Source organism: Calonectris borealis, chromosome 13 (assembly GCF_964195595.1).
Source record: "Calonectris borealis chromosome 13, bCalBor7.hap1.2, whole genome shotgun sequence".
NCBI classification, from domain to species: Eukaryota; Metazoa; Chordata; class Aves; order Procellariiformes; family Procellariidae; genus Calonectris; species Calonectris borealis.
In genome coordinates, this window is record NC_134324.1 from 17,101,911 (window position 1) to 17,124,033 (window position 22,123).

Here is a 22,123-nt window from a genome sequence, read left to right on the forward strand (position 1 = left end):
TTTCTTTATATCTCCGGAGACAACATCTCCTTTGACTGCTTGATTAACCCTCCTGTTGCCCCAAAGGTGTAGTCAATCAGTATACAGCTATGCCGAGTCTCACAGTAGAGCAAAATAAATTTGCTCTATGTTTATGTTGTGTCGAAGACAATCTGAGCTCTTTCTCTCACAGCACACGTCAGAGTTCGTGTTTCCTCCCATTGTATGTAATAGTTAATATCTGTGTTAGTTTATAGGACAGCACTTCTACACACAAGTAAGGCACTTGCCTTATTTCATCATTAGAATGAATGAAGCCATCCCATCTTTTTGTGTGTTTGACTTTAGAGTCCTTTTCAGCATGAAAGACACTCTATATGGGCAAGACATAATTTTACTGCATTCAGAAAGACAGTGTCATGCAACTTATTTACTGTAATGTATATTCATTATTAGTTGACATATTTTATTTACTACAAAGAATGCATGTGCATCAGGATGTATTAACCTTTTTAATTGGGGATCTCCTCACTTCCTTTACTTGGAATTCTTTAGCAATAAGAGCTGAGGTTTCCTTGTTCTTGAGACTGCCAGATCTGTTTCTTTCTTTCTCTCTCTGCATATGTATCATATGTGTTTTCAAGAGAATTACTGTATTTTCTTCTGGCAGTCACAAAAAGAGCATTGGATTAAATATAGAATTAACTGCAGCTTTAGTATAGATGAGTCTCTTATGTGCAAATATACATTCATGTGTAATTCCAGGCAGTGTATATTTGCGCTGAAGCTAAAGATGCAGTGTTAGCTAAACCCCCAGATGTTTTAGCCACTGTATCTCCATGCTGATTTCCCTATACAAATGCTCAATTCATTTATGTGTAGCAACACTTGAGCTGCTATGACTGAGGAAATGATGGGACCCTACAGCCAGCAATAAAGCCACTCCTAAACTCACCATGGCCTGTGCTACCTTCCACTTCTTATTGCTGCAACCCCACTCCTTTTATTAGTGTTTGAGGTAGGGGGAAGAAAAGTGACACAATTCCTTCAGGCAGCCACTCTCTCAAGAACAACTGCAGCCTGCCAAAGGAGTGAGCGTTCATTACAAAGACCAGGACAATTTTACATCTTGTCCCAGCAGTTTTTCCTGCTCAAAGCGTTTCAACTGTAATAATACCCAATTTGGGTCCCAATTTTCCTCTCTGTAAGGTCTTTTATCCTTTTGATGATACAGACAAGAAGTCATCCATGGCTTTAACTTTGCCATCAAGGTTTTTCCATTTCCATTCAAAACTCATGCCTCTCAGAAGATAAAGAGGCTGTGGCACATAATGACCCCTTCCCCTTCACAGATGCCCAATCCCATTGATTCCCTACAGCCCCTTGACATCTGGGCACATCCCTTCGGCGGTTACAAGAAGCATTTGGCACATCTAGGGTTTTGGTCTCTGGTTAGCATTCAGAAAAGTTACATTTTAAAAAAATTACATGGTTTAAAAAAAAAAAAAGGAAAAAAAGAAAACCAGTGCTTCTGCCTCAAGAACAAACAAACAGCAGCATTGTTCTAGGATAGGTTTTGATGTTCTGCATGCCAGAAATTGCAAAGCTCAGGGCCCTGCTATAAACCCTTCACAAGTTGTATTTACACTGGCTTTCAGGATCAGGTTTTCCAAAGGATTATGTTGTTCAGTCTCTCTAGGTACTTACAAAACGTGCTTATGCCATGCAGGATCTGGACATGATAGGGTTTTCAAATAGCACAAACATATCTCCTAATTTTTTTAGATAGTCCATCTAATCCTATCTCTAAGGGAAAAAACAAAAGGGTTTTACTCACTTCCTGATCTCTGATCTTGCAAAACAGTTCATAATCACTGGAGGATAGTGCTGAGGTAAACAGCAATTGGACTTGAAGTACTTGGTTAAGGGCAAGAGAAAGAGTTCGCACCCACACTGCCTCTGGAGCAGACAGCTGATTTTAAGCCAGATCCCTCCTATGGGCTGATGGGGTAAGCTCAGCTGTTCCTAAGCTTTTTGGACTGGGTTAGCTGAGTCACTCTAATTCCCTTTACCCCAGGGGACTGGTTGTGTGGTCAGTTACTCTGTTGCTGTTATGCTAACAAACAAAATAAAGAGATTGTTGTTTCATTCCCAGATAATTTCCATGATGCAGTTGCATAAACACAACGGAGAGAGTGGGGAAAGGTGGGGCAAGGAGGAACAAGCACCCGTGAGAAAGTAACATCTATAAGCTGTTCCACCAGAAGAAACGTAGTGTCCAGCTCCACCAAATGCCTTATTTGATGATACAAAGCATTTGGCAGCAATGCTGATTTCAGCATGTCCCACTCTAGTCACTTATTCATGCCCTCTGCCAGTGCCACACCTGTCCAATGTCCCCTCCAACAAAATACTGCAAACCATAGGATGTGGCCGGTGTTTTGTCACACTTTGTTAGTCTGCAGCTCCAAAACCCGAGGCCTAGGGTAATCCAAAGACAGGCCTGGCTGAGTAGCTAACAGTATGAGGAGGGTAGAGAGTTGGAAAACAGCCGAATTATAGGTTGCCAGATACCGATCCATGACTCCCCTGGTGAGAGACATAGCCATGTTCAGAGGGTTGTCCCACCCCAGATTCAGTCAGAGACGAGCAATGGAAATGTCATGTAGCTTGATGGTCTAAGGTTATCAGTGAAGCAGCGTTAGCAGTGCAAGCTAGTAGCTTGTATTACACTAACTAAAAAAGGACAAGTTTTTGAACTAACATCTTCCAGGGATCAGAGAAGGACTTGCAAACCTCACTCACATGCACAGCCCTTCAGGGGTAGCAGACACAAAACTAGAGGCCTTCAGTTATTATCTATACTTAAAAGGCTATGTAAGAAAGTTAAAGCAGCAATCTCATACTGATAATACAAAAATACTTCTTTCCCTTTAACCCAGCCATGACGGAGGGCATCATTTATGCTAAAAAATAGCAACTTAACTTCACGCATATTCTCTGTACTAGTGCTACTCAATCATCCTCCTCTTGTGAAGTTGCTGCTGATCAGACCTTCCAGGACGGATTTCTAACACTAAAACCAATCAAAACAATCTGGGCTATCCGCAGTTTTAGACTAAGGGGTTGGGTCACCCCTGCCCCTGGCTGCCCTCCCCCTCCTCTCCAGGCTGGCTTTTGAAGCACTAGCAAAGAAAGAGGAAATTCCTGGAATTCCTTCATCAGCATTAGGGCTTGTTTTGCACAAACTTGAACAGAGGTTGCTCCTAAGGGGCCAACTCATGCTTTCATCCTACTGCTGTGAGAGGTCCGCTTTTATTTATTTATTTTCCTTCCCCGCCAGCTTACCCAGCCTCCTTCGGTGAATGAAGTGCAGTAGTGTCGAGCACAGAGATGCTGACATCGCTGCTGGACTGGCTAGGTTTTAAATTACTCTCCCCCCTGGGAGGTGGAGGCTCTTTCCTTTTCTTCTTGGCAAAGAAGTTCTTGAAAGTCTGAAATTTGGATTTTTTCTTTCCTGCAACATGAGAAAAATGAAAATTTATGGAAGTTGGAGGTGTTGCTTAGCTTGGAGAATGTTATCACTTAAATTCTGGAGGAAGCCTCAAAGCTAGAGCAGTCCATTCAGTTTTAGTCAGCTCCTTTGTAAATAATTCAGTGCTGGAGTCCAGTGAAAGGTGAAGCTGCAGTTCTTACATTCGCTGCCTATAAAGCAACACTGGCATTAAGCTGACAATAGTGGTGCCTACTTAGGTTCCAGTTTATGAAAAATACACCTTACATAGAGAATGTATCTACCTACAACTGAAGAGTGATCATGCCAATCATATTTGATATATTTTCAATAAAAAAAATTGATGTCAATGTCTAACTCTCGTCGTTTTTTACTTAGCTCAGTTTAGTTCTTCCTTCTCTTTACGCGGTGCTGTAAGGAGACAACACCTGAAGGATATTCAATATTTGGGAAAAAGATTGAAACTGGCAAAAGAATTTATAAACTCTAAAACCAAAATATCTGTTTCCACATTAAACCACTGCCCCAAAATAAAAATCAACAACTCCTCCAAGGACAATGGAGCAAACTTAAATTAAGACACTGCCCTGCAGGACATGAAACCTCCAAACATAGCAGCCCAAGAACACAATTAGAAACCTGTTAATCTGATTTCAGATTTTCCACTGTCCAAATGAAAAGAAATACAAAAAGAACAAAATAAACCATACAAAACATCTCTGACTTCTTTCATTTTTAATAACCTAAGATACTTAAACATGCTTATTTATATTTTCTTTCAGCACACAAGTGCTGCATTTTGTCACTGACCCTCACATTGAGGGGTTAGTTTGGAGTGGTTTGGGCCAAACTATTGTACTAAGACCCCTGTGATTGACTTAAATACATATGCAGAGCAATAACATCACTGCATATCTGAGCCAAATTCATTGTTCAATTAATACTTTACAGCAGTTGGCATAATAAATGCCCACAGCTGGGGGATTCTTCATAAGCAAGGCATTATTTCAACACAATTATTGTCTTCTCCCAGCAACAATTTAGTTGGTGATGCTCTGTCTCAACGTGTGCCCTGTACGTGTAGGGATCTCTGCCAACGGGCCTTATCTGGGCTGAAACTGTGCCACCGCACAGCTGCATCAGACAGCAGCCACTTTGAGAAATAAACAATGAGACTGGGATCTACTCACCCTGTCTCCTCCCTGCTCTCAAGACCAGTGCCAGCACCTTGCATCAGGACATACAAGGATGCTGCTATGCTGTCCGGCATGGACTGATGAAACGGCTACCTCTCTGCAGAGCAGTAGCAGCCAGGGAAGACCTGCACATTGCTTTTCAAGTGACTCGGGCTGTCACTGAGACTAAATTATCTTTCAAACCGTGTAGAGCAAAACTATCAATGGAGTCCCACTCATCTGAATAATAATGGGATGTGGCGGTCCTACGGAGGGTTTATCGGTGGAAGACCTTTTTATCTTCCACTGCTGCTTATCAGGCAGTAAGCGAATGAGAAAGTCACAGAAAACATACAGGTTATATTGCCTGCCCCAGACTACAGAGCTGACCCCAAGGCTTTTAGATTTGTTAAGACTCTCACGGGGCTCAATGAGTTTCATGCTGCGCCCATAGCAAGAACTGGTAAGAGAAGACAGGTCACACAACAACCAGAAGACCATAGTGCCTCTCAAATAAAACAAGCGTGTTGAGTGTTCTTTAGAGAGTCCTTAGAAATGCCTCCCTACCATTACTGCCATTCACATCAGCCATCAGACAACGTATATGGTATTCTCCCAGGAAACTTGTCAAAACTGAGTTGGTTTATTTTAGATGAGCAAAACAAAAGATTAAAAAGTGACCCAAAATTATCAATTCAGCAATGTCTGCTAACACAGTCTAATGACTCAAAGAACAAAATGGCAGACTTTGCTACATGCAGAGCGCTCTGCAACTTAAGGGCAGTCTAAATGAAAAACAAGGACATTGTCATGTACACTGGTCAGCTGACAGAAAGCAAGTTCTATTCTAGTGCAAGTATTACTGATGAGCCTAATTAGATGCTGGTATTTCAAGAGAACCAGGGGAATGTTTAAAAAAAAAAAAAAACCACAACACAGTAACAACAAAAAAAGAAGTGATCCTATGGACATTTAAGAGAAACAGAAATAAATCCTACCACAAAGGATAACATTGCCGAGATACTACTCCAAATACTTGTTTAGATCAGAAGTGGTGCTAACTTTAGAATGGAGCCCATGGAAAGGATTTGCAAACACTGCCAATGAGTAAACCTCAGCTGGCACGGGACAACACTCGGGTATCATTGTGCAACAGAGAGTCCTCTGATGCAGACACTGCCTTCTCTAGCCTCTAATTTATTACTGAAGTACAGGGCACACCCCCTCCAGCAATAATTCCTCTTCAGCTGTGCTCTGCTCAGCTGCATGCCTTCAGCTGTTTCAGATGCATGAGAAAACAGTAAGTTTCCCTGCAGTTCCAGAAGATGGGCACTTGCCATAGTATCACGCAAAAAAAGATAAAATCATTACTAGACACTTAGTGCTGCATGCAGATGAAAACTGTGGGACTGCTCTATGTGAGAGCATCTGGCAATAAAGACACGGTTCAGAAAGACGGTGTTCATATTCGTTTCCTGCTGCGAACAGTTGTGCGCTGGTTTCACACACTGTTAAAAGGATGCCACATTTAATTTAAAGGTGCCTACATTTCAATGCACTGTGAAGTAGCCCAACATATCACTAAATTGGTAAAGTGCTCTATGATACTTGAACTAATAATATACAAGAGGATCTTATTACTTAAAATGGAAAAAATCCATTGCATAACAAAAATCCAGTCAAAGCAAGGAGAGAAAATCCAAGCTCAGACAATTATGCCTATTTCCCCTTCACCCACTGATGAATAATGACTCATGATTTTTGAATTCTTACAGTTACCAATCTTCTATTTTATGGCATGAGAAATAAAAGATTCAATTTAAAGACTACTGCCCTGAAAAGCAAAAGCCTTCCCAAAAATCAGTTGCTTATGCTAACTATGATTTAGCCCACTATAACAGAAAAGGAGCAGGAGTAAGCATTTTGCTTTCTCTGTAAAGTTTGTTTATTGCATATTTTTTACTGTTTGTGTACTGCCTATTTCATTGTTTCTCCTGTGCACAGAGAGAATTAATGCTTGTCTTTCTGCTCTTTGCATGGTTCTTCCCTATAACAAGATAGAAGAGAAAAAGATGCTTTTTCCAGTGCCAAATTGAGACTGTAAAAAGCATAGAGAACATCTGATTTGGGAGCTCAATTATCATATTTAAATTAAACAGTTAATTTTGGGATCTCCTATGCTCTCTGACTTCCTAAGGGGCATTCAGGACACATTTTCCATTTTTTTCCGCAAATCCAAGGACTAGATACTTTCACCAATAAAAACACATGATAAAAAAATCCCACAGAAAATACCATGATTCTAGCTTAATAAAAAATACCTGACATTGCCAGAAAGGCAATTAAATCATGGAATTCAGTAAGGCTAACATTGGGTGCTGACAGTTTTTGGACAGTGACCTGGTTACTGCCATCAAGAAGGAGCAGCATGCACTGGAAGCCCTCTACTACTAGTCAGACAATAAGGTAAACCTCAAGAAATTAATCTAATTGACTAGACTGTGAAGGCTGGGAATTTAAGCCTCCTAGAGCCTTTACATCACGAGCCAGTTAAAGCTATGAAGAGGAAGAGGTGAGGCAATCCTACATTACATGGGAAGTAAACAAAAGATCCTGAAAGGGCTTTATCCAGGTCCAGTCAAGTGTCTTTTGAATACTTCAGCAATAGCACAGCAGCCTTTAACTTTTTTAAATTTTGGTTCAGTTAGAGATAGAAATATTCCTGGTGGTTTTAGAGCCAACACTTAAAACCATCTCCTGCCTTCCCTGTCATCTGGGTCAGAATTTGATCCATTTTCTGAATCTTCTAGTGAACCCAAGTACAAAATTTGCATGCATGGGTTTCACACAAGTTCACCGGTGTGCTACGGATAGCACTGGACTATGTGATAAACCAGATTATAAATTTAAGAAACCAGCCGCTGCTGAGCATCCATCATTACACTTTCTTCACCCCATCTATCTGCCATGCAGAGTTCAACTAACAGTCACTTTGCCATTTGCTTCCCTCTTTTACCAATATTCTGATGGTGGCGAACGTATTATTTCTAAAGGATAAAGCAAGATACCTTTGAAACACAAACACTTAAGACGATTGCGAGACGTTAGCCAAAGAAGAGAAAAAAAGAAATCAAGTGATATGACAGCCACTTCTCCTGAAATAGCCTCAGCCACGATGCTATTCTTTATATTCACCTATCTCCTCAAGAATAGTCTGAACACTGGCAACTTCCAGGGGGGACTTCCTTTAATTAAGACGACTCTTTGGCATAAGTAAGATATTTTTCTTTCTTGCCTATTATTCCATTCCCTCATGGCTGTTTGCATCAGCCCATGCCACTAGATTAAAGAATAGGTAACAAATGGTTGTCTGTGGCCAGAAGCAGAGAATGAGGCTGCAGTTGGGGGTACTGATACAGCTCCCACAGACAGAGGCTGGCTAATAGGCTCAGCTCCCAGCTCTGTAAGATCCATCAAAGCAGGCACAACAATCAGCCCTTCAAGCTCTAATGTCTTGTTTTTGAAAATCCAAGCCAGAATCGGAAGAGAATATCCTCCACCAGGTTACGACCCTCCAGTACTGCACATTAAAAGATCCTTCCCCTAATATTGCCAGCTGACAAAACCACACAGATTTTTTTTTACACTACAAAAAACAAAACAACACTGCAAAAAAGTCACTACAAACTCCCCGACCTGACGAAAATAAATCTTGACTTCCAAATCAGCTATACATTCAGAGAAAATCTGCTTACCTGTGCACTCTTCAACTGTGTCTCCTGTTTCAGGTGACTGTGTGACCTCTGTCAGCCCCGTAGCCATGATATAGTCACTGAAATAGAGATTAAAGGATCAGTTAAATTTTAGTCCACCTTCCCAGCAGAATATGGCCCTACCCAGCATGCAGAAAAAACATGGCTGGATCCTTTCTGAAACTGCATACCCAAATGCTGATCACAAACATGGCTTGCACACTTTTTTGCACTTCAGCCACAGAAATTTTCCTCATTTTTCAGTAACACTTATTTCTCCAGCCCAAACTAACAAACTAGTCTAATTTCTTGCCAGTACCTCTCTCTTTCAGAAACCAGGATCAAAGTTTGCATCAATGAAAGATGTCATTAAACTTGCTCAGCGAAGACTGTAATGCTTCCCAGTCTCAAAATAATGAACTTTTATGATTGCTCTTTGCTAGAGAGTGACAGCTCCGTGCTACTGTAAAAAACATCTTAAGTAAGTGCTCTGCTGCCGAGAGTTCATGTATTACAGTGTCCTCCAGCAGGCACCAGGCTAGTCTGTCAGCATTATTAAAATTAGTTAAGCATCAGCACTGAAGCATCATCCTAGGCTATGCTACATTTGTGGAAACCAATAGATCAAATTTATTTTGGATCCAGTGCAATCAGCTTTTAGCCACAAGCTTTGAAACCTTATCGCAAGCAGGGCTATTGATCAACCAAATTAGCTGATGGCATCATCTTCCTTCCCGATGAAAACAAAAGTTCAGCCTAGTTTTAAGATCATTCAATGTTAACTGGCTCCACTTTGTATTTTCCAAGACTCCTAAATGGGTGTCTGTCAGAGACAAAGGAATTAAGCAGCAGACCACAAGAGTTACAGTACAAATGTCAAGCAACAATGGAAATGTGACAGTTTAGCAGGGCAGCTCATAAATGCTGTCCTTTGTTATGGAAGATATCTAGGTGATACGTTTACATAGTTAACAGTTCCAATATGCTGTGTCAGGACTTAAAGAGTAAGAAATCTTTACAAACAAATTAAACTACCAGAAACAAACCCTGCTCCCTTTTCTGCATAGACCTCATCCAACAATTCTCCACCTCAAAGTGGTATAACAATACTGCCAAGTAAAGTATCTCAACAGCAAGCAAGATTATGATTTTATACTAATTTGGCCAATCACTAAACTATTCTATTTCTTCTGTATCACCCACACATTCTATAATCTGACATGCCGAAAAGCACTGGACTTTCCGATGAGCCCACATTCTCAGATAACCTTAAAAGATAAAGTGCACAAAATCAGAGGCAAAGGCGATGCGACTGTCAAAAAAAAAAAAAAAAGGGAGCAGATCATGGAGGTAAAATAGGCAGGGCTCCTGCGAAAAAACAGACCGCGGAGTAAGCTTTCCCTGTACTGGCCACACAGATATGCCAACTGCCATGCTGCTGAACTGTAGGTAGAAACAGAGGAGATATAAAACAAAAAAACTGCAGTCTAACAGATCATCTGTGAGCAGTGAACACAAGAGTGCATTAATACATTGTAGTTCCAACCAATCTCATCTCAACTTGCTAAAACCAGCAAAAAAGTCATTGCAGTGACCAGGACTTAATGATACCTTTTCTAAATAGGATGCACTGAGGATGTTTTTGAAGCAATTGTTAGACAATATTGAGAAGCAACAAAAAATAAGACTTTTTGGATTATCATAGCCATTCAACTCTTCGCCCTTTTTTCCCCATGCCTCATCAATTATCTATGAAAATGTCTGCATTTCCTGCATATTTCGATTAAAGTGGTCACCAGCAGACTTCCTCATAGACTCTTTCTCTGTATTAAAAAGAAATTCAGTTCCAATTTTCCCCCTCAGCTTTATACACCATGCATGTTGATTATGTTAGATTTTTCTTGAGGGAAAGGGAAATGCATTTGAAATAAAACATCATGAAAGCACTCAATAAATTTACAAGGACAAACTGGCAAGTCCCCAGTCTTATTTTCACAGAATGTGAGTGGGCCTGACATTTGGCTCATTTAGACCTCTAACTTCTGCTTTATCCACCTTCAACAAAATCAAAGAGAAAATGCTGCTTTCAGATCCAGCTTTGTTTTCACCAGCTCTTCATTTATTTAAATTACTCAATCATCTCAGCTGCTCACTCAGAATCCTTCCAGCCTTTGGAGATATTTTGACTGCTGTGTTTATTACAACTGTAAGCATTTATTTCCAATTTGTATATCTTTTATACAAGTAGAACTACAATTGCAAAGCAGCTCAGCTCCGAGGCAGTCTCTTCATCAGCTCCTGCATTATTTCGATTTTATAGCTGAGTTCTGTAGGGCCTGCGGAGGTCAAGTGTCAATTGCAAGGGTGCATGGGTTGTTTGCAAATGTGCCCCATTTAGGACATAATGGTTTGGTGCCTTTGTATACCTCATCACAGTATCATCTTTTTCCAGTGAACTGAACCATGACTTGAGGTGAGGGAAACCATCACAGATTTTTCCAAGCTTTAAGTTAGCAAGTATTTAAATAACAAGGAAAAAAGTGTATTTTCCATCATTTCCAGCAAAGTGTATGTTCCATCATTAAAAGCTCGATGCCATACCTGAAAGAAAGTTAGCAATTAGATGACATTTAGCCTTCAAATTCTGGTGACAGTGAGTTGTACTTTACAGAGAACAGTTAGCAAATGTTCTGAGCAACAAACCCTAGCCTGGGGATCAATGTAACAGAGAAAAAGAGGACAAAACCCCATCAATACAAATACATGTGAGTGCACAGGCATTAATGGATCGAACCTTCAGACATTCACCACTTCCAGGCCTTAATGACAGCTGACAGACGCAATGTCCGGATGTATCAATACCATGCACATTCAGTTCAATCAGCTGTACTAACCATGTGCACCCTGTGAGCTTTCCCAGAGCATTACGCCATTAGAGACAAAGTTTTAAACAAATACTGTATGTGTATTGATTTTTAGTGATAAAAATATCAGGTTAAATAAATGGCCTTTTGGAGCAGTATTTCTGATACTCTTCAGGCTAGGAGATGCTAGACAGCTGGGAGAAGGAGCTCTCAGAGGGATGAAGGAGACTGCCTCCTTCGTGGGGGAGCAGCCAAGGCAGAGCAGCAACAAATTGATAGCTATGGCTGGCCAAGGTAGAGCAGAGTTGTCAAGTCCCAGATACTGTTTGCTTCCCACTAGAAGTGGAACAGTGGGCACGTTTCCCCAGTCTACAACTTTCTAATCACGTTCTTAATCCTCTCTCAAACAGCATTTGCAATCCCTGCATACGCACAGGCCTCCTGCTGCAGAGGTACAATACATACAAGACGCTGAGTCTTTGCTAGACACCTTAAAAGCCAGGCCTGGCACTGCCCAGTAAGTCCACTGCAGCAATTCCTGTGTAAGGCCATGGGAAAGACTGAAAGCTTACTGAGAGCAGCAAGGATTGATTACACAGTGTTCACCTCTCCTTGCATGGGGCGATGGGCTGGATTATTACACCTGTGAATTAACGAATTATTTGCAAACAGTGAAGTGGCTTCCTATACAGATGCAATCACAACAATAAAACTGACATTACTAGACCCTATTTGCATTGCCAGGGTGTATTTTAAAGCAATAAAACTCCTACAAAGTTGCAGGGCTTGCTTTACTTTCAAAGCAGGCAATGGGACCTAGTTAGCAATCATCACTACCCTCACCTGGTTTGATGGTTTAGATCTAGGCACCCTGCTATCCCATACAAAACTTCCATTAATAATCCTACTGTGTTGCATTCACTTGGAGCTCTTCAACTCATTAAAGGAACTAATGAGTCTTAAGAGAAAAAAGGAATCTCTGGGAACAGAAGAAATATCCTTGTCTCCCTTTTACAAACTGGGGCAACTGGACAGATATTTGGAGTGCTCTATGGGAGGGCAGTGATAGGGCAAAAGAAATGAAGTCTGAGGCTGGTATTCTGACCATTCCCTTTTCCCAGCTGAGTACATTACTGAATATGTACATCACGGGGGGGAGCGGAATGCTAAGAGAAGAAAAGACAATTCCCTTTCACTGCTTGGTTTGTGTATTTAAGGACTCCTGGGAAGTTAACATTGTACAGGACTCAAGTTTCCTGCATTTAACAAAGGCCCAAGACAAACAGAAACGCTTTCTGCTCAGCCTCAGAAAAGGGACACAGCCTCCTTGCTGTCCCTCCAGCGGAGCAGAAGACTTGGAGACTGCACAGCAAGCAAGCTCCTACCCCACCTTTAGTGTTTCTTCAGCTTCAGTCCCATGCTTCTGTATAAGCATTCCAGAAGGCCTTATGACAGAGAGATCAAAAGAGATGCTGAACCCTGAACAGCCTCTTTCCTAACAAATAAATGCTTGAGGAAATAAAGACTCAAGAATACGAGGCACTGCATTCAGTTAGCATCTTCATAGCCTATAGAAGACAGACAGTGGCAAGCAGCCAAGAGAAAGAGGTGAAATTTTTGCGTGGAGCTTTTAAAGACTAATTTCCTTCACGCTACAAAAATTATTTGAAATCAAGCTTATGCTCCAGATTTCAGGACACACACTTTGCACCGCAAGATGGATCAGCATAGGGAAATGCATGCCCCTCATCTGGTCCTCCAGGCCACCACCCTGCAGCCAGCCTCCCCCCAGCACACACTTCAAGCTACTGCAGGACCTCAGAGAAAACCCCTCTATTTCTCTTGAGCACCAAGTTTCAAAAAAACACAGAATGCAGGATGGTTTAGTATTCAGATTACATTCTGCAGCAAAAGGTGACTGACAGGTTAAATTTTTACTCTGTCTTATTAAAGCATATTAGAGGACTTTGTGTTGACAAAATGTGGTTGATTGCTTTCCTCTCTGGGAACCCTACAAGCTAACTATCAATGAACGCGTTAATCCAATGACAGTAAATGAAGTAAAGTTTACCCTCTGCAACTCCACAGAACAGGATTTTCAGAGTCAATCATAAAGCAATAGCAGAGCCAGCAAGATTTCTATTCAATTTTCACATCCCTTGAGCATATCAGAAACTCAACAAACAAAGCTCCCTTTGCCCTCCATGCAATGAGCTGAGCGAACTGCACTTCAAGGTCCACATTCAGGGAACACGCTGAATAGTGTGGGATCCCACAAACAACTTTGCTGAAACAGGGTACGACCCAACATGACAGCAGGAACTGGGATCTGACCTTGCACAGCTGATCCCGTTGTACTCTTCTAGCGTGTAGTGTTTCTAGGATGAAATTCCCAGGTTTATTTGCCAGCCCCCAGCTGGTACGTCCCTTGCCAGACCGTGACCGTTTTAAGTAGGCATAAGAGAAAAGCACAAACAGCAGTTTACATTAGGACTCTTCCTACTGCCTCCGCTTATAACAGCGAGGGGAGGAATTTACCAAGTTAATGTATATAATGAATATACTGTATCTCTTGTAATTTTCACAGAAGAAGAGAGAGTTTAAGAAAGTTTAAGGTCCTTTTCCAAGAATCACAAATAATACAGCAATAGTAGCCCTCAGGAAGTCTGAATAAGCAACTAGATAATATTTAATATCAATAAAATACTCTCCCCCAGGATCAAGTCTGGAGTCATAATTCCCCATAGCAACAGACAACATTCAGCTCCTACCCTTGACGAGATATCCAGAGCAAACAACCATTCACATCAAGAGATCTATTCACAGCTTTCACACTTCGCATTCAGACAACACCCCCTCACCGCCCTCTGTTCCCACACCTTGGCTTCTCCAAGAAGGCTTGCCAGAAGACAGGTCCCAATGTGCTGAACTCTTTTTACCTACAATCTGCTTTGAGAAGCCTCTGTCTGACAGTGATTCTGAAGGATTTCTGCTATTCAGCAGTGCCTGAAGCATTATGTGCTGCCCTCCTAGTGAGTGTGTGTGTAACACTAATGGAAAGCAGCTGGTGGGCTGAAGCCGACTTAAAAAAAAAGTAAGAGGAGGAAATGCCTTTCATACAGTCACACAGGCTCAGTCTGTAATTGTGTGAGAAGCCAAAAGGATAAGAAGGGGGAAGGGCAAATGAGACAAAAACATTCATGAGCTACTACAGAAAACAGTGGAAATGCACTCTGCTACCAGTCCAGAACTGAGAGAGTAAATGCCCCTGTCCCCTGCATCCTGCCCCGTCTCCACAGACACACTCCCTCTCAGCAGTCATGCCATTTGCTAAATCACTGCAGAACGGTCTCCCTGCACATGGGGACATGACTGCAGCATGCATACATAGACCTGTGTTACCTTAAACCTGAGGCAGGTACCAGTAAACAGAACAGCTGTTAGTTTGTACTCAGCTCAAGAGGCCAAACTGAAGTCCAAGCTACTATAGCTTTGCAACACTTGGCACCCATGCCAGACAGATTAACCTGTTTTGGACATGCCACTTCAAGCTGCCCTCAAACACCTCATTACTCTGCAGTGCTTATTAGCATGACCTTGTGTAGTTGCTGTCAGTGCAAAGATCTCCACTGCAAGTTTGTATCTGCTCAGACAATAGAGCAAGTATCTACATGTTTGCCAAAAGCTAAGTAAAATGTTTCTGAATAGCTCGTCACTGATAATAATTTATCATATAGTTTTTCCAGTGCATTTTCTGGTCTGCACCAACCAGGAGAAACAGAATTTTGTTCAAATCAAGATTGGCACTAACATAGTCATGATCTAAGCACACGCAAGATCTCAGCCAATATTTTGGGCCCAGACTGCCTCCATTTTAAAGGAATGTACATTAAATGACCCAGTTGAATTGCACCATTTGGCATTAGCATAGGAATAAGTCAGAGCTTTTCCCATGTAGTAATTCTTTTTCTTTACACTACCACACTGGGGAAATTTCAGGAAACAGCTGGAACGAGGATCTTCTTCCACTCTTCCTAAAAAGAAGTAAAAGAAGCAGCAGAGTCATTCAGCAACCATGCTAAGGAGCTAGTACATTGCCAGCAGTAGGAGACACTCTCAGATCTACTTGACATAGATACATTTGGAATAGTTGGGAAGGAGGGGGAACGTGCATTTACAAGATCAACAAGGATGTAACCAAAGGCTGCCTTTGCCAGTTAGGGAGCTACACCCAGTAAGCATTACTGCCTTTGGAAACAGTTTCAAGAGCAAAGCAACAGGAAATGTCAACCACTATCACTAAAGAGCAGACATGCCTCATACCAACAGAGTCAAGATGTCAGAGAGTCAAATATGGGAATAAAAGTAAAGCTTACTGTCTCTGCCTCTTCATGTGGCAAATTCAACAAATATACGTAATCTTCCATCTCAGACCTGGGTGGTGGGCATATTTGGCCACTGTTTTCTAGCTTGTGTGTGTGCTTTTTATCCCCTTGCCAAACTCCTAATTAATTTTGTTCCACCTGTGGCCTCCCAGCATAAAGTTAGATGACTGATATCTGACCTGTGGTGTGCAGAACCCTGGGAGTCCATGGGCTGCTTCGCGGACATCAGCAAAAGGTAGCCAAGGAAAGGAGTTTACCGTCAGCTGGCTTCAACATGCTCTACAGGGGCTTGAAAAAATGCATGTCTGAGAAAACTCCATTGATATCGCCAATATCTGCAAACTCTGAAGGTGACAATTATTAGTTTAGACAGTAAAATCTTTGAGACAGAGATCTTTTAAACATATCCTAGCAGACGGAGATTACTGGGCTGGGACTTGGGAGAATTGGCCGATTTTCCTGGCCATCACTGGATAACAGGGCAAATTACTGGATTGCTAACAGTAGCCGACTTATTTATCCCTCAGCCTTGAGTTTCTTTACCTGTGGAATCGAGATGGTCACACTGAACGCCTGGAAAGCTTAACGAGCCTTGTGGAGGAGCTAAGCACTACCTCCGCTATGGGAGACCAGCATGCTGGAATCGTACCAATTGACACAGCTATCAAGTGCTACCACTACACAAAAGATAAATAACAAAACCCATAAAATTTCTCAAAAGTAGCCTGCATATCTGCCATGCCTCTGTATTTGAGTCTCACACTGATTTCCAAGATCTTATTCTCACAAAATGTGAAGAATCATTACATCCTGGGCCTGAAAGAAAGAGTCTGGAGACATTTTTACCAAATTAAGCTGTCTGAATATTGCAGGGGAAATGAGGCTGAAACAATAGTGAACTGAACGCCAGAACTGAAACATGGGACTTTAGGCTATATCTAAAGCTTTCTTTTTTTTAAAGTTTTTCCAAAACAGTCACTTATCCCTCAGTTTGTGGGTTAAATGGCAGCTTAAGGATGGGAAAAAATAAAAAAAATCTTCAGATAGATCAAACTTCCCAGGACACATTTCTTCCAAGAGGAGATAATATAGATATTTAATGCCCAAGAATTCAAAGTGTACTGAAAAAAAAGGAGAGGCTAACAGAAATTTCCAGGGCGAACTGTGTTACAAATTTTCACTCTGAAGATCAAACTGTCATAAAAACAGTCAGCCATCTTTTGGCTATAAGAGAGCAAATAAAATGCAGGCTTTGTGGTCTCAGAGGCTGCCTTTGGCAGGAAGCTCAGGAAATCTCTCTTCATGTGAAGTCCCAAAACCTAGTTGAGGCAACATCTACTGACTGTACACGCTCAAAAATAAAAACAAGGCCAGCTCCCTCCTATGTTGAAACTTACTGGGTCTGGCTCGCTAAACCCCCTGAGTTCCCACTGCCTGTGGGTATTTCTGGAATTCAGACCCCATTTTGGCTGCTGATCAAGGAAGGCCTGGGGCGGCTTCCACGCTTGCAGAAGGAGCTCTTCTGGAGCTGTGTGTGGAGTTTGAGAGTCTCCCTTCTTTTGCTCTAAAGGAAACCTGCTGCTGTCCCTGTTCTTCTCTCCTGGCTGCTCTCTCTGGAGTCTCAACTTAGGCAGCTTCTGAAGTACACTGGGTCTTGAAGCACATGGAGAATTGTTAGAGCCAAGGGAGATCATGCATGTGCTTAAAGCAGTCCCTGAGCCATTTCTGTCCCAAGGGCACTTACTGATGTTTCTCTTTAGCAACCACTAAAAAGGGATCCTACTTCTCCGGGATTCCAGACACAAATACCTCTCTAAAATAGGATCATCTAAAATAAGATTATCTGAGCTAATGCTGTTTTGCACCAAGAGAATAAAAAGCTGTATTCAACTGTGTTTTGAAGAAGGTGGTATGGTAGCATCAGGGAGCACAAAGGGTACATGACAGTAGAAAAACCCAGGAGGGTGACACCAAAGGCCACAAGGACTGCAAGGTTGGGTACTGACAAGTAGACAAGAGGGGTGGGGGGAATCAGATGGGGACAGACATTCTGTAAGGTCTTCACAGGCCAAGGCTGCAAGAAAAGAAGCAATAAGACAATTTGCATTTTTTGGAGGAAAGCAATGAAATTTCAACTTCTGGAACATTCTTTTCACTAAACTGAGATGATGGAAAGCAGTTTGACTGCTAGAGTGAACCAGCAAACAATTCCTCTGCACCTCTGTTAGATCCCATGTACACAGATAGCTTGATGATTAACATGATGTCTGCATCGTAATTCTGAGCTAGAGCATTCAAATACATCCCATTTGCATCCGAACTACTGTGTGGATCAGAACTGCGTTGTTAGATGTGTGATACTTACAAGCCCTGGCAAAAGCACACAGTTACATATTTCTGAGAATGAATAAGCATAAACGAATTCATCATGAATTAAAGTCAAACATTTAGTTCACTGATTAGCACCAGATCCTTGAAACTCAGAGGCCAAAAGAAACAACCACCACAAAAATTTGAAGCTGGAACGCCGCCTTAGCTCTGGCTGGATGGTTAAAAAGCAAAATCAGGCAGCCTTGTCTGCACAGCCAAGTTACCCTGCTCTGACTGAGAGTGCTACAATCCCCTCTAACAGTCACAAAGATACCAATGTGCTATAGCATGGTGACAGGATACAACAGGCCACAGAATACCTTGGTACCTGTACACCTATATGAATGCAGCAGCACAGACCGGTACAATGATACAGTTAAAAGATGAATAATGATGTGTGTGGCCCAGGTCTCAGCTTTTTCATGTATATCGTGTTGGAAATGTTGAGCTATTAGCACAACCCTGACTTAACGCAGTGATGAACAGTGACAGCTCAGCATCTGCAAGCAAAATCAGACAGGATATTAGCTAACCAACTTCTTTTTGTTGTTTAAACAGTGATTCCCACAATGGAGCCTTGGAGGGCCACCTGCTATCTTGATACAAATAATTATGAATAATATAACAACAAGACACAAAAAAAAAAATCAAAAAGTCTGCAGTTAGTATTTGCTATATTCAAAATACTGCTTGAAACTCCTTGATCCATAATAGTTTTACCAACCTTGAAACTACAACAGATTTAACACAGAACTATAAGCTTGGATCACGGTAGAGTAGAGCACCTTGTGCTCAACTGTTTTCTTACAGCAGCAACCCTTCGGAGAAATTTGGGGGAGGGGGGAAATCAACGTTGGAACTACCTTGGGGTTTTTTTCCTGTTTCCCCACAGACAGACTTATCTCAGATTTTCCCAAGTTTGGCTGGCAATCAGCTCTAGCTGCCCTAAGCCAGCTCAGGTAGGTTATCTACTGGAAGTACAGCTTGCACCTACTACATTTTCCTCCCACGTATCTATAGCCAGATTTCAGCTTCTAAAGCCAATTCTAGGCCTTCACATCACAGCTATTAAACTTTCTAGACCTCTGTACAAGGAGGAAATGACAAATCAATCTTTCCAGTTGGCTGTAAGGGTACAAAGCTAGACACATTGAGCAGCAGCAGTTTCTGTATAAGAAGAGAACACAAGGCAAAACTATAAGATGTTTTCTTGGCTCAGTCTGGCAAAATAATGTAGACAAAAAACCTGACAGCCAAATGGTGCAGGAGAGTGAGAAACACTCAGTAGATTCTCCCAAACCAAGAAGCTTCTGCTCCAGTGCAAGACAAGTAGGTCAGGCAGCATTAGAGGTACACATCTGTCAAATACTCAGCACCTTGGTGATAGGGAAAGGGCTGCTCTGCTGAAACCAAACAAACGGGCATGCCTGCTTGGAATTCCTCTGCCTACAGCCAGCAAATGCACTGCATCACTGTGGCTGCTAAAACAAACACCATCCAGAGAGAAGCACGAACAAAACGAGGAGGAATGGGAGACGTGGAGTGACTCACTGGTGTATTAAGCCAGAACTGAACTTCTTGCACAGAGATGAGTCAAATGGAATGAATCAACAAAGAGAAATAGTTGATCATTTTGTTAATAATACAGCACCATTGTACTAACTGTGCTCAACTGTCTGCAGTGCCATGGCTCTGCCACCTCCTGACTGCTTTTGTTCACCCTCTCTACTATTCTTGAGTGAAAACAGGACTTAAGCCTGCACACATTTAATACCAGGCATAGCACTGAACGATCCCTGTGGGCTGAAGACAAAATGCTCACAAATGTCCAAATACTCTGTATAATTGCCATGTACAGGAACATGCTCATAGGTTGTGTATTGAAAGATTCCCCTGAGAAACTCACGATGCCCGGGGAGTCCTTTCACCTCAGCTCACCCTCTCTGACTTAGGCCCAGCTGGGAGAGCTCTCCACATTCCAAAAAAGCACATCCCTTCTCCTGTTCAATACTTCGCCTCTTGCACCCTCCAAAAGCCATTTCTCGAAATCCGATATTGTCACCCCTGTGCGGATCCAGCGATTGTTTCTGCACTGGTGAACTTGCTTTGCTGGGCAGGAACCACCTTTCATCCTCAGATGTTTTCATCTCAAAAAAAACACTGAAAAACTTACTGAGTGGTTCTTGCCCTTGTTGGGAAAACCTGCGTTAAAGTGGTATGCAATAAAGACAGGTAAACAAACATATTTCAAGATATCAAAGTGTTCATGGGAAGCATTTCACCTCACCAGAATTCACCAGCCACACAGACAGACCCCCCAGATCACCACGGGACCGCGGCACTAGCTCTGTCACAGCTCCCAGGCAGCACACGCTGACTCCAAAGCCGCACGTCCTCCTGACAGCTGCCAGCCCCACTGAGCCTACAGACCGCTGCTGAGCCGAGCTGAGCCCAGGTATGCTGGGGCACGCCACGGGCAGGGATAGCCAGGGAACTCGGTGTCTCACTTTAAACAGCCTGTGAGTCCTGGACTCCATGCCTAAAATTGTGCCAAAGAGCAAAGCGTCGTGTACTGCGGACAGTCAGTAAACACAGCTACTTAGACCCCACGGCGATTACGTGCCTCCAAAAAGTGAGAGAGGCCACAGGAGGCGAATGAGCTGCTGACAGAGAAGAGCCAACAGTTTTACACTACCCCGTTCCCCACAGTGCCAAGTTGCTACTTCAGTAGCAGTTGGTGGAGATTTAAACCACTTCCAATTCACTTGCTAGTGTCCAAGCTAAAACAGCAGTTGCTTGCTGCGGATGGGGAACCAGAGGCTCTAAGGGCCCCACGCAGACATAAAAGCTGTAAAAAGTGTATTATGCACCAAGGATGAAGGGACTTCTGGCACTCCTTCCACTGTCCCCTATGAGCCTCTCCAACAAGAGGGCTTGGAGCAAGGGTGTGGGAGGCAGTGAACAGAGATCTCAGCTTAGTTGGTTATCCATCAGGTGGAGAGCACTGTACCATCTTTGCAATAATCCCAGTAAACACCAAATTCTTTTCCTGACGCTCATCTGAACAGGCAACAATACAAGCCACAGCAACAGAGCAACAGCACCTAATCCAGAAAATTCATTTTACTCGATTTCATGGTCATAACATCGTTTTACATTTGCAATGACTTTCATCTCAAACAATCTAAAAATATATTGAAAATTATACTGATGCATCCTTTGATCAACTTGCTTTACCCAAATGCTGAACTTGTTTGTAGGATAAGAGTGCACATCAGCATTTTTTGACGATTTTGGGCTATAAGAAAAGAATACAATATCCCACTGGGAGTGCAGAGCTTGACATAGCAGAAGACATTCAAATTGAAATATGTCCATAATTCTGGGATTGCTTGTGAAAGGCACCATGAAATCCTGAGTGACCACATTAAGTACAGACCAGTTAAACACATTTCCTTATAGTCTATTATAGAAACCAGTTCTGAGCTGGCATGCAAAGCCTTCAGCCAAATATTTTATATAGCTTCTAACACACTGTATTTGTCTTTGGAAACTGGCAGTTTGCGTTGACCATTAGTGAACCTTACTATTCAAGCAACCACATTTTCAGCTCATAACTATGTATTTGGCTAGTACCAGAAACTGAAAGACATATGAAAAGACTCCTCCACAGGCTTTAGAAAACTTCATCATATCTGTCCAGATCTAATATTTTTTTCTGACAAGCACAGGAAACTTTGCAACAAGGATGATGAGCTACAAACTTACTGGAAGAATAATTTAAGATTATTCAGGTTGCAGGTGCTGGTTAAAGAGAAATATGAAAGCAATGTACAACTTTTATTTCAGTGGAATAGCAGCCAAGATTGGGGCTGTGATGAAGAATTACCTGGATTAGGCTTTGGGCTTTTTTTTTTTTAATGTGACATCTCATAAAAGAGCATTAACAAAGCACAGGGACAGGACACTCTGCAGAAAGATCAGATTCAGCCATATATTATCGCAGCGTACCAAGGCAGAGCCTTTGCTTCCCCTTGCAAAATGTGGAGGAGTGAAGGCAAATGTGACAGCAGCACAGGAGAGC

At 42.1% G+C, this 22,123-nt stretch overlaps 1 protein-coding gene across 7 annotated transcripts in view; it reads right to left on the reverse strand.

Annotated features, from left to right (window-relative positions):
* The window catches only part of KIAA1210 (KIAA1210 ortholog), a 45,615-nt gene that overhangs the window by 21,359 nt on the left and 2,133 nt on the right, over positions 1 to 22,123 (reverse strand). For 2 of the 7 annotated variants that reach the window (XM_075162314.1, XM_075162320.1), the window contains exons 2-3: positions 8,424 to 8,500; positions 3,328 to 3,496 (exon numbers count right to left, since the gene is read on the reverse strand). In XM_075162314.1, the coding sequence (XP_075018415.1) occupies positions 3,328 to 3,496; positions 8,424 to 8,500 (246 nt within the window). Of the gene's footprint in view, positions 1 to 3,327; positions 3,497 to 8,423; positions 8,501 to 13,618; positions 13,706 to 14,163; positions 14,337 to 22,123 lie in introns of those variants that run through there. The other 5 variants (XM_075162316.1, XM_075162319.1, XM_075162318.1 and 2 more) reach the window with 5 other exon arrangements.